The 13726-nt window shown below is 34.7% G+C and overlaps 1 protein-coding gene across 1 annotated transcript in view; it reads left to right on the top strand.

The window, feature by feature from the left end:
• LOC146168128 (sterol regulatory element-binding protein cleavage-activating protein-like) overlaps positions 1 to 13726 on the top strand; it is a 48693-nt gene that overhangs the window by 8525 nt on the left and 26442 nt on the right. The window contains exons 3-6 of the mRNA XM_083388944.1: positions 3722 to 3879; positions 6968 to 7161; positions 8015 to 8126; positions 8621 to 8841. Coding sequence (XP_083245070.1) covers positions 3722 to 3879; positions 6968 to 7161; positions 8015 to 8126; positions 8621 to 8841 — 685 coding nt within the window. The remainder of the gene's footprint in view (positions 1 to 3721; positions 3880 to 6967; positions 7162 to 8014; positions 8127 to 8620; positions 8842 to 13726) is intronic.

Raw genomic sequence — 13726 nt, 5'->3', positions numbered from 1 at the left:
CACGGATACTTCTGGAGTAGTTCATCAGAAAACAGAGTTTTCCTTTGCAGCATTATAATGTATAGCTTATATTTTGCTTTATTGTTGTCTAAATTTAAAGAAAGCGTCTGCTGAGAACCACCTGATGCCATAGACAAGTGGTTCTTAATCTTTTTCAGCTGTGTCCCCCTTGGTAATTTTCCCATGCCTTGCGCCCCCCTCTCTACGGAAAGCACTTCGGCATTTTTAATTAAATATAACTAAGACAACTTGAAAATAGTGAAGTCAAAAAATTGGGTTTAATTTGCGCTAAACTGTAAATTCAGGAGGTTTTTAGCATTGGACGCACACTATAAATTGCTCGTGCACAAGATGATTTTGACAAACGTGTCGTGAGGGCATTCACTCCACAGTTGTAAGGCTGCGATGTTAGCGCAAATAAATATGTAACCGCAAAAATTAAACTTTGCGTTATCGCATTTCAAAAGATGTGATAACACACAACAACAGCAGCAATATTGCAATAACATTATCGATTCGCGCAAAAAAGTTTGAGTCCCCTGTTGCTAGCCTGTTATCCAATTAAATAAAACATAAAAAAAAAAAAAAAATAATAAAAAAAATAGTTTGGTTATCTATAAGTTAGCAAAATTTTAAATAGGGCCGTTATACCTTCAATGATATGAAAACATGCAATGGCACTCAAAGAGACTTTGTGCTAAAAAAAGTTGCTATCTAAGTAGAAAATTTTTTGCCGTTTTATTGTTAAAGTTGGCAAAAACAGAGTTTGTACAGCGCTGTAGGAGTGGTGTACAACACAGCGAAACCATTGGAATCATTGCAAAAATTAAATATTAACTTAGAGCTAGCGCAAAAAAAGTTTGAGCAACTAACTCAAAATGCGAAAAAAGCGGACATTTGGACATTTTTGAGCGTCCTCGGAGGATCATTCAGTTTTCTTGAGAAAAGAGGACATATGGTAGGCCTAATGTAGAGTCAGAGCTGGACTCGGGACTCATCAAAATCTCACATTTGGCCGGAGTCGGACTCAGGTTTATTTTTTGGGCCGGAGTCGGACTCGTTTTTTTTTAACTGCTTTACGCTCTGGGTTTGCAAGCCAGGTGCTTTGGGTCACGTACACAACAACAGATTGACAATACCGCAAACACATAGCAGTGTGAAATGATAAAATTGTTAAACCAAAAACTTGCAGCCTAACTTCTATTCAGCAACCAAGGGCTTTACATTAAGCACCATTTTTAATATTATTCATTTATTTATGTTGAATTTTGTAGTAATGGCAATTTGCAATGGACTTTTGAGTTGAAATTTCTAATTTTGCACTCGTGTTTATGTAAATAAAGTTTTTCGTTAGTGTTGAATAAAAACGACAAAAGATAGTGCTCAAAAGATGTGGACAGCAATCTACAGTTACTCTTTCAAACATTGATCCAAATATACCCCGGCTGTGCTCTTCAAAACTAGCACAAATATCACACTGAATAAAATCTTAAATGGTACAAAATCATTGTTTAATTGGCATTGCAAATGGGACTTTTTTTAAATATTATTTTAGTCAATAGATGTGCCACCAAATTTGTAAAATCCGACGGTGTGCAGCTGATCAAAAAAGGTTGCGGAGCTGTAGCGACTTTTTAGTTATGTTGAGAAACTTATGGTAGTATCCTATTTTTGTTTAATAAGTAACAAAACCTAAAGTTGCTGAGTGAGTCCTATCCGGGTAATTATAAATTCTATTCTGTCCTTAGGAATACTCAAACACCACAAATGTACCTCTTTAGTATATAGTGGGTTAAATCTACTTACAATATTATTGTCAAATCATAACATGTTACTGCAATAACCACGAATCAAAACTGGCAAATTAGAACCGAATCGTTCTCAAATATATAGCACAAAAAGCAACACAATTCAGCAAAGTCATCACGCTCAATTCTATTTCTGGCCAAGTTGGTAATTTTGAAACGCAATAGTCCAGCAGTCACTTAAGGACACGAGGCCAGCAGGAAATTGCTAAATAAACAGAACACGGAACTGGGCGCCCAATTATCTCGCCCGAGTGACCATTGCTCCGGGCAGCGAATTTTGCTCGCACGCTCTAAATGACCGAAATAAAGTCTTGGTAATGTACACGAAAAAGATAGAAAGGAACAGATAATAACTACATTAATTTCGAAATGCAAAAATGCTTTCGCCCTGCTAAACCTAATTTAATAAATTCGCAAATAATTCCTAGTATTGGCTCGAGCTCAAATAAACATTTTGGCAAAGTCATAATTACGGTTTGTAGCAACATAAGTACGCTACAGGAGCACTGCTTTAGATAAATGTTACTGACTTTATGGAATACCAGTGCAGTCTATAGTATTAGCAAACAATAAATTTTTAGCTAAAAGCACGGGAAAATAGGTCACCTATTGCATTTTTCCAGTTTAATTTATTAAATTTTTCATTGTAATTATGGATGACATAGTGTAGACCAAATTTTTGTTCAATAATGCAATTTGTGACAAATTGTAGTCTTAGTGTGAACATCTTCGTGCTATGGCCATTGTGTCATAATACCCTTTTCCACTTCCCTATTATAACAAAAAAGGAACTGCAGGATTTAAATTGCAATTGCCAGTTAGGGATGTTTAAAGTACAATTCCAGACAACTCTAGCATCATCTTTATTTATTAAGACCTTTTGATATGAGGTTGTATCATGTTCAGTTAATGTGGATGATGTTGATCTTGTCGACCTTTTTGGCTTTGTATTTTTTTATCAAGCTACATTACAGATCCGTACATTGTGTACCCAAAATTAAACTATAATTTCTTTAAGGAATAGTTCCTTTTGTGCAGTCATTAGCGTCAAGTGCTCTTCACAGCAAAACTAGCCTTAATCAAAGGGAACGCTTGGCCAGCGAATTTGTGAGAGAAAATGTCATTAAAATCTGCAATGTGAAACATTTGTCAGCAAAATCACAGATAAACAGTAAATTACTTCCTGAAATCCGTTTGTGCAAGTTTGGAAAAAACAGTTATTTAAAATGAGCCTAACATTCCTGAAATGTTGTTGGTAAATGAGGCACTTTGACAGCCATCCACTTCATAATTTTTGTCTCCAAACTCACATAATCCACATCTTTTGTAGACAAAACAACGCACTGAATTTTCATCCTAGCATGAGAGTTTAGACCCTGGTAACACCAATTATGTGAATAAGGAATAGAGTTATGATTTAAAAACTTCTGCCAACTCATGATATGATTTGGCATCCCACAAAACCGATAGGGTTGTTTGCACCACACCACCAGCCCCCCTAGACCAGGGGTGAACTGTGGTCCAGAGTCCCCTTGGTGTTATGTGGTTTACTTTAGGGGAGTCCATGAAAGCCTTTTTAGAATATTTGTATGTAATTAAAAAAATGTATATACTCCATTTTACTATCACATTGGTTGGAATGAAAACAGCAGTTTTTTTAAGTCCACTTGTTTAATGACATCACTTTTTGAAGTTATTTATAAAAACTTTATGCCAACCTTGGCAACGTTAGACAAAAATGAGTCTTAAAGGTCGCATTAAAATGATAAAAAAAGTAACATAGATTTTATTGTTTAGAATAAATTTATGAAAAAATTGTGTTGAAGCTAAGCCAATTAATTTTGCAAATTCACTGCCTTGTTAGTTAAAATGAATATTTTTTTAAAGATAAATAGGTTTTTGTTTTGTTGCAGTTCTCTTCTGATGGTCAAGTTGCATACATTCAGCAGTTTTTGTTTCGAACATCTATTCCATGCAAAGCAGGGAAAGTGAATGATGATGTTTTTAAGGATTTTATCTCACTGTCTTTTGATGCCATTAAAATATTATCATCAAAACCGAACATGACAAGGTTTTTACTTCTTATTTGTGCTAGCTTATATATTTAAAATCTTGAACACTATTTGTACAATCAAAGTTTTGATGCTTTTTATTTACAAGCAGGAAAAATAATTCCACTTTCTTTAAAACATGGTGTTCAGGCTTACCTTGTGGGTAAAATTTGCAAAAAACTTTCTTTAAGTTATATTAGGTTTCCCTAACCTAGGATTCATTTTTATAATATAACACACTTCCTCTATAATTAAAAAAGGCAAAGCCATATTATTCAATAAAATCAACAAATTTCATTGTTTCAGCAGCTCATACCATTATCAGTTTAAGAAATTAGATCAATTGATCAAAAAAGAAGTTAGCCATATTTTCCAAATTAGGTCATGTAAAGCAGAGCGTTAAACTTACAACAAATCCTGGGTGTATACGCGGGTTCGACGCCTTTTTTTAATAACTGAAATTATTGTTTTTTGTTGTTTTTGTCAAGGTTTAACTCATTTTATATTCGGTTTGCACAAGGTTTTTTTCTCTTTTTTATTTATTCAGGTCAATTGATTAGCAAGTGTGTGTTTTAGGACAAGTGATAACGCTAACCAAAACCTTCTTCCCTTTTTTTACATATTTTACTGCCTTAGTTTACTTTTTCTCCCATATTTATATATAACTAACTATACACGGACTCCAGCCATAAGACCGAAATAAGAACAACTTTAACGTCGAAATAAGACCAAAATACAACTAATACCTAATAGTTGCAATAACATGTCAATCGAAATAAGTCCAAAACCTAAATGGTCATAATCAGGCCAATACAGCATATCCAGAAAATCAAAAATGTGGGGTTTCGAACTTGCAACTGAGGGAATTTCCCTATTTTCTGTCTGACATAAATAAATAATGATGTCATAAAATGGTGATGGGTATGACGGCAAATAATCAGACAGCCAATTTACATCCAGCAAAAGCAAAACTTAAGATGCAAAGCAAACACGTGCGTCAAAAACGCTTAGTGTGTTATCGTTACCTTCAGGCGTAAATTAAACCAAGACAGTGAAATATGTGTGATTGATTTTGGTAGAATCATGTTTCAACTTTCAGTAGCGCAGTTTCTTAAGCTCCATGTATTGGAGTATGCTGGATTTCAAGCACGTCTTTCGCCACCTGCAATACGAAACAAAGTTTGTTTTTCCCGGGTATTGTTATGCCACGATTAGCGACATCTGACCAAGCAGGGTGCCAAGTAACCTAAAATACAAGCTGCGGTTAAGGTAAAATAAGTTGCATAAACTGCACACCAGGCTGGCAGAATCTTGCCAGCCTTCTGGTGACAAGCATTTTTGGCCTAAACTCTTTGTTTTTTCGTGACATACACTAAAACATAAGATAAGAAGCATGCTTAAGTACAAACTGGGGCCTGGGGGTGCACTTTTCTGTTCTTTTTACTCTAACATTGTTACATAAATAAGCGGTTTTGGGGTAAACTTGTGTGCAAACGCAGCACAAAATCAGATTGAAAAACAAAAACAAAAATTTTTGGTTAAATTGAGAGAAATTTTTAATATAATTGCTGGAAAGAATGATATTTACCATCAAATTTAATATAAATTGTTTGCCGAGGTTAGAGTCACACAGTCAAGTACAACATGCCATAGTATGATTTGTGACAATATGGGCTGAAGAGATATGCAGAAAACTTTTTATAGCAAAAGAAGGGTAAGGTTTGCGCGTAGCGAACAAGAGCTTTATATAGGAACTAAATTGGCCCCAAAGTCTAGAGGTTAATTATATTCTTTACGTGGAAGGCGCGCACTACCGCGCCTAATTAAAAGATTGTGCTTATGAATGTGCCGCGCCTTACGCGTGCACAAGACCGAAAACTATAGCGAAAGGGAAAAAACTTACAATATCATTACATAAAAAGATGACTTTGAACATTCACAGTTAGGCCACCTTTTAAGAGAATTTGCTTCAGTTACAAAAAGTCCGTTGTTACAATAATATCGGATATCAGCCCATGACATTTGCCTAACTCAGCGTTTTTGCTGACAAAAAAAAAAATTTCACTTTTGAAAAGGTGGTGTCCAGGCATTAGTTTGACCATTTAGGCCTAATTCTGATGAGTTTATGACTTTTTCCAATTAAGTCTTATTCGAACAATTAAGTTTTTATTCTGTTGTGGATATTACTGACTATTTGACTTTATCGTTGTTACGCCGCGCCGCGACCTGCGCACTGGGGCCTGGCCCCTGACCCCATACAGTTGCCCGGCGGATCGCAACCGCGTAAGTTCTTTTTGTTTGCAAAGGTTTCTGGTCAGATATGCTACCTGTCATAACCACAACTAAAATTCCAATCAAAAGTATATTGTTACAATGAATTAAAACGTTATCAAATAGCATTAGTGAACGTTATTTTCAAGTTAATGTGAGACAGACAGCCACCGCCTATTGCAGCGACTGTCGGCTACGACTTCGCAAAAGACTTCTAGAAAAAGAAAATCGCTAAGAAACGACATGTATATAGCCAATACGTAGAAAGAAAAAGAACATGAATGTTACGTCATATTTGGCCGGCACTCTGAAAACATGGCTAGGCATTACAGCGGCCATTCTAAGGCCAATTTGCAGCGGGAGTCAGATACCAGCCAAACAAGTGGCTTGTTTTGCAGAACGTGAGAACACCGCCCGCAAGACTGACAGTTATAGATTACGAGATTAAAGGTTACATGTCAAGTTTGAAACGAGGCGAACTGAAGCAGGAAAACTCAGGAATTTTACACACAACAATACAGAAAACTTTGCATCATCAAATGTGATATTATGTAACTGAAGAATATATTTGGCAAACGAAAGCTGAAACGCGTAATCTAAAACCCTATTTATCACATCGTAAAATCACTTAATGAACTCTAAGATTTGGCTTATGGCAATTAATTAATTTGGGTGTTTAACGTGTTGATAAACACGTAACAATCGTGTCGTTGGTCTTAATACTATAGTTTTATAGATTTTTCTGCTTTAGATATTAGGGTATTGCTTTTCAAGCCTTGTTTGTGTAAATTTTATATATTATTCAGAATATGTAAAATATGTTGTTATATGTTTCAGATGCTTTGATATTACAGCAAAAAAAAAATTAAAACATGGGCAGTCTAAATTATTTCCTGAACTTGGCTGCCTTGTTACTTCCCCTGCTTTATTTTGGAACAACAACAAAAATGTTTTCCTCAAGGATAACAATATAGTTGAAACTATTAGACAATATGATGAAAATGTTTCTGAAGAATTGAAGTCCATTCGGGGTAATAATGACAAATTCTAAAATGTGTTTAATTTTTTTTTAAATCATTATTTTTCATATTAATAATAATTAGGGCGATTTTTTTTTGACTTGTCAAAAAAAGTAAAAATTTTGTTAAAATTTACATGTTAAGTTAAAATTTGTCAAAATTGTTTTAAGTTAAAATCAATTAAAATGCACATAAACCGTTTACAAAATTAGAAAAACTTAGTCATATTTTTGAAATTGTCGTTCAGTTGAATTTGAAAAAAAAGAGTTTTAAGTTATATTTAACAAAATTTTAACTGTATTATATTTTTATTAGAGCTATATATGATATATTGAGCTGCCAGATTAACCACCCAGGCCTAGTTTATCGCATGAGGCTGAGCTCGAACTTCGTTTTTGCTCTACATAGTTTTGTATCTCTGATTAGGACAAATGTATTAACGAGTTGCTGATTTTTTTCGCTTGCGATTTGCAATTATCCCATATTTCAACTGTTTACGCAACATTTTCTAAAATAACCAGTGTCTTATTTTTTGGAGGGCATTTTTATAGTTGTTTGTTTTTTTAATATGCCAAAAATAATAAATAAGCTTTTGAGAGTTCCGCTTAATCCCAGAAAAATATTTGATTTGTGAACCAGCCATAGTCAGCAAAAATCTAAAACGTGTGGTTGACGACGCCAAGACACTAATACAGTACTTTAAACAACAATATGTTTAAATCAATGTATTCTTAATAGATCAAAATTTTAAATTTTCAGGTCAAAACTTCTGATTTTACAGGTAAAAAATAATCGCCCTAATAACAATATTATTTTTATAATTTTGATTGTGAACCTTCCTACTTAAAGTATTTTTCTTGCACAGATATTTATTTTGGAATTCCTGAAAAACTGATTGGCCTGTCTCAATGTGTCCAACATAAAGATGTCTATTATTCATTTGCAGTAACCCTTGTTTTGGAAAAATATAACTCCAAGTAAAACAATGTTCCATTTTACTTTTGTGTTTTAAAAACTTTAAGAACTTTTTCTAGGACTATTTTTTTTTGGAATGCTAAATAGGCTTGTCAAATTTTTATAATCGGAATGATCAAATTTAATGGATTTCGGGATACTAATTTGTTAGTAAGTACATCATGTACTATGCTTGGATTATTAATCTATAATGTCATGTTATTCCGGGTTAAATAAAAGTGACTTGGCAAATGGGTCACCTTGCCAAACCTGATGCTTTGGCAATTCTAAAGCGAAAAATAATTAGAATAAAAATGTAAATCCTTGCTTAATGTGATTAACTTGAATATTTGAAATTTTATGGCAGTTTAGGATTAAATTCATTTGTTAAGCTTATTTAAAGTAATTTGTTAAGCTTATCCATTTGTTAATATACACTGCCTCTATTTGAAATTTATATGTGATATAGAACGACATTGATTTACTTTGTTACACAAATCCATACCATACTTTGTAGATATATTAGTGATGTTCACCAGCACCTTTTACAAGTATTCTCTAAATCATCAATGGCAGAAAAACTTGATTGTGATAATGCCACTCAATACAAGGAAACACTTTGCAAACATAGCCCAGGAATTACTCATGTTTATTACAAACCTCAAATTCGTTTCAAAGATTTGATTCCCCTTGTATCAACATACTTTATTTTGGGATGTTACATCTACTTTTCTGTTAGTAAGTACATTTTATTGACATTTTCTTCTCTAAATATGATTACATTAAACCAAATTTAGGCTAGACATTGAAGTAACTGGTAATTGATGTAATACTTGAATCCAATATACACAAGTGTGTACAATCTACTTCATAAAGAATATGGCTTTGCATTGTTTGGACCGCTGCTTACTTTGTTAGTCACCTTAACCATTTACCAGTCAGCTGATATGAATGTGTTTGCAAGCAAGGGTCTGACCTCTTTAAAAGCAAGCCTGTTGTACGATTTCAGCTCATAATCTTACCAATCACATGCCCATTGCTTTACAAGCTGAACTGCTTAATCTCATGTGAACTACCAAAATTTTAAACCAATATTTTTGACAACAAAAATTTATAAAGATATCAATGACCTTTATCTGAATGTGTGTGCCATATTAAATTTACAGTCTGTTTCATATTTGCAACAAGAAAATACAGCAATATCTTTTTTTCAAAAGGGAACCCAATGTTATAATATGATTATTAAGACATCTTTGTGTCCTAAAAAAACAAAATCAAAAATTTTAGTCCCCTTAAATGGGTAGCTTTAAAAAAACTCTTTAAGCATCAAAATCGATACTTCTGATACTTTCTTCCATTAGTTTAAAGGGCAGTGATTCTCCACCGTGGACCCTAGTGTGCCATTTCTAATCCTCAAGGGTGCCGCGACATAATTATTTGGCAATATTCAAGTATCTGATTTTTGCTCAACCTTTCATCTTTTTGTGTAGGATTAGAGTGGAATATATCCAATTATAACTTTCCTTGCACTCAGTGTTGGCATAAAAGTACTTATTTTGAATTATTAGGTTTTCCTACTGGTATTGAGTAACAGAAAGTTTAATTAATAATTGAGGAATTGTTATGTCACACAAAGCAGTGTGTTTATAAGTAGGGCCATTTTTATTTTAACCTAAAAAAAAAAATTTTTAACTTTATTTTAACCTAAAGAAATTGCTTGTTTGAAGAGGCCACAGTTCTTCCTTGAATTGATACCAGTTACCCAAACATATGATTACGTCGATTTCAGACCCAAGCGTAATATTATGTCGAAAAGTCAATGGGTTATATGGATTATAAAAAGTGGGTTGTGTTTATTGGCGATAGATTTAGGTAGCTTGTGGTATTTTGTCCTTGTGGAAAGGGCACTTTGCTTCGATTTTCTCCACATGGTAAATTCTAATAAACAGCAAATTAAACAGGGATGAAGTAGTGTAACCCCCTTCACGCGACTTTAAAGAAATCACTACAGAAAAGTGTTTCAACTTATTTATTGTAATACAGTATCATGTAATTTTTAACATTTTCAGGCTTGAAATTTGTCTTTTCTCAATAGCTTTTTCAGCATAGAAAATGAGCGTTCAACTGTAGCTGATGTTGGCTGAGCTTTTTGCAGTAACGCATAAGTGGCTGGTGGAATGCTGGAGTTTGAACAGCACATTATTGTTTCCACATCTGAATTGGGTAACCGTTGCTCGATGTAATCTCGAATTGAATAGGGATCCTCGTGAAACTGCATGTTTTTTCTTACCTTGAACGCTTCTTCCATGCTGCAGTCACTAGCTTCCAAGAGTTCGACGTTGTTTGTAAGCGACAGATAGTTTGAAAGAAGGACAAGGTCTGATGCCAGCTGATTTTCGTTTATAGCCTCCATTGCCCTGGTCACCAAAATTCCGCCGCTTACCCAGTTGTTTACAATGGCACGAACAGCAGGAAGGTGCTCACTGTAGTAAAAAGCAGCTCTAAACCAGGTTGCCCATCTCGTAACCACAGGTAACGGAGACGGCTGTAAGCCGGCATCACGAAAATCTTTGGACCGGTCTTTGTTTTTAACTGTTGCCGCCTTTACTGCTGCTACGACTGCGTCTATGTTTTTGAAGTAAGCACGCACTCGCATTGCGCAGTTGTGCAGTAAGTGTGCTAAGCAAGTGACGTGAAGTAGATAGGGATAAAATTCTTTTGAGTGTCCTGCCGGCAAGAATCATGTATCTCGCAGCATCCGTCGAAAGCAAAGCAAAATGTTCACACTTAGTACCGAGTTGTCGTAAGACATCGTCCACAGTGTGAATAATGCTTCTGCTGTTAATGCTACCATCACAAGCAAGACAATCAATCAAGAAGGTTTGAGTAGGAGTTTTCAAACTTCCTACAAGCACGTTGATGTACTTTTGCCCAGCCACATCCGCCTCATCTACGACCATGAACATTTTTTATCATATACCAAATCACGGATTTCATTTTCTTTTTGCCTTGCTAGCGTGGCAACGCTAGCTCGAGCAGCAGTCTCAGAAGGCAAATTCTTTCCTGCAGTTGTAAACAAGGATTTTAAAGCTGGATGATTAAGCTTATGTAGAGGAATGTCAACGGATAAAAATGCAGAAACTACCTTGTCAGTAAATTTTTTTGTTGGGGCTTGTTCAATAAAAGTTTGCCTTGATTGCTATGCTTGTTTTTGCTCCAATCCAGCTTTATGGCGTTTACTATTCCTGTGGCTTTCAACAAAATGTTTTTTATCGCACTTCACTATGACCTCGCAAAAATTGCACCTTAAATCACCTCCGGGAGTTGCATTAAATTCATCAGGAAAATCTCTACACATCTGTCTAACTTTTGCTGAAGACGATTTAGCTTGCTTAGGCATTTTTGTATTACACAATGTTGGTAGGCTATTTCTAAAATCCAAACTGTTAATCTTCGAAAAGACCACGTTTATGAAGAGGAATTGTTTTATAAGAATTATTTAAATACGTAACAATGAATAAACAATGGACAATTTGCGATAAAAGTTACTGCTGATCCTAGTGGGCATTGTGACATATTTCCTGCTTTGATGGGTTAATATGGTTCAATTGTGTCGCAGTTCCCGATTTACAATGCTTCCACAACGATTTTTATAAAAAAATACTCTCAAGAAACACAAAAACTTTGTCAAATGCCATAATTTGACAAATTTTAACTTTATTACAAAATTTAAACTTTATTGTAAATTTTAACTTTATTTTAATCTATAAACTTCTTAGAAACAGTCCCCTAGGTGCTGAAAACAACTTTATTCTTTGTTTCGTGGACAGACGAGGTCCTTAAAAAATTTTAACTTTATTGACTTTTGCGGGCCCTAGTTATAAGACATAACAAAATTATGAAACCAGGTTGAGAGTATTGTTTATTTTAGGCTTAGTTGATAGCTTGATGTTCCAAATGCAGAAAAAAAGCTTAACCTACATTAACATCAATTCATATATTGTGATTTTAAAGCTTCAGTTTATATATCTGCAGTTACGAATGACTTCACATTTTTCCTGGATGTCACTTTATGGCTTATTCAGCAAACTTTAGAAACACTGAAAGTAGGGATGTTCAAAGTAGAATATTGAAATCCCATCTGGATTCGAATCCAATTCTGCCGTTTATTTCGGGTAGTTGGAACCAATATAATTTAATGTTTTACCGCCGATTGTTGCGCCTAATTGTACAAACGCGTGTGGTAAGTTGGCCTGTCGCTGCGGTGACCAATTTATAGTGCTTGCTTTAAACGTAGCCTCGTAGTGTAGTGTCAGCGTTTTTTTCGGGCGACCAATTACCGCGTCTCGCGATAACGTTGGTCTAATAATTAAGTGTCAATCAAGCATTATTGGGCGAGTGACTAACGTGTAATGTATGGTGTGGAGTTCGCAATTGCCCTAAATGCGTTAAGTTGCAAAAGTAATATTACATTGTAAAACATGCTGGCCGTCTACAAAATGTGCTATAGGGTTACTTAAGGTCAACTTTAGGCCAATATTCAGCAAGGTTATGCAGTTATGCACAGCGTAATTGCCAAGAATTCATTATGTCAATAGTAACTTTGTATTCTTTGCAGTCCATTATTTAACTGCATAACAGATCATGTTAGTAAAAAAAGAAGCACTAAAACCCAACAATGCTTTAAAAACAGGACCAAATTGCTTAAGACTTTGTGCAGTGTTTCATTGTACTCACTATTGGCAAAAATATAAGTTTTGGCAACAACCTGGACAGTTGACTTAATACAGTTTACAGAACTGCTTCAAATGACAGTTGTTAATAATGTTAAACATATGGGAGATTTTTTTATTATAATGTACACATGTTAGCAAATTGTTTGGGCGATTTATTGCTGTGATTGTAGGCCCTGTGGGGTAGATTAAGATTAATCCCTTCCCCAAACAAAACCAAGGTTAGATAATTAAAAAAATATACTAGGATTCGCTATTCTGGATTCGTTATTCTAGATTCGAAACCTATTATTCTAGAATACCTTGGGATTCTACTTTGAACATCCTTAACTGAAAGTAAACTAAATGTAATGCCGATGGCATACATGCGTTTACTTATTAATACTTTTCTTAGGAGTGGATTTAGCACATCAACTTGGTCAAACTCCAGGGCGTTCGGATGTCCTTTTATAAAACATTGTTGTGTGTCAGTTCTACTTTCACTACAAATGTGATTTGTATGCAGTCATAATATAATGTGCTGAAAAGAATATAAAGTTACTACTGCCTATAATTTGTAACCAATACCTGACAATTACGCTGTGCAAGTGTAAGAAGTAAACAGTTGCCCCAAAAAACTCTGCTTATGCACTACATGTCTACTTAAGCAAGCACTATAAATGTGTCACAAAGTGACAGGCATTTGCCTTATCCAGACTTCTGACTACCTTACATACAAAAGTCAAGAATGTGAAATAAATGTATTTGGCCAGATGGTCTGTTGGGCTGTCAACGAATGACACAATAGGTCGTAGTGGTATTTTTGGTAACCCGTATATTCGAGGTGCAGTGCCGTCTGTGCTGTAAAAAAGAGAAAATGTCATCGGATGGGCATTGCCTTTTCTTATGAA

This window comes from Ascidiella aspersa, chromosome 1 (assembly GCF_963924565.1).
Source record: "Ascidiella aspersa chromosome 1, kaAscAspe10.2, whole genome shotgun sequence".
NCBI classification, from domain to species: Eukaryota; Metazoa; Chordata; class Ascidiacea; order Phlebobranchia; family Ascidiidae; genus Ascidiella; species Ascidiella aspersa.
This window is presented reverse-complemented; position numbering and strand designations above follow the sequence as displayed.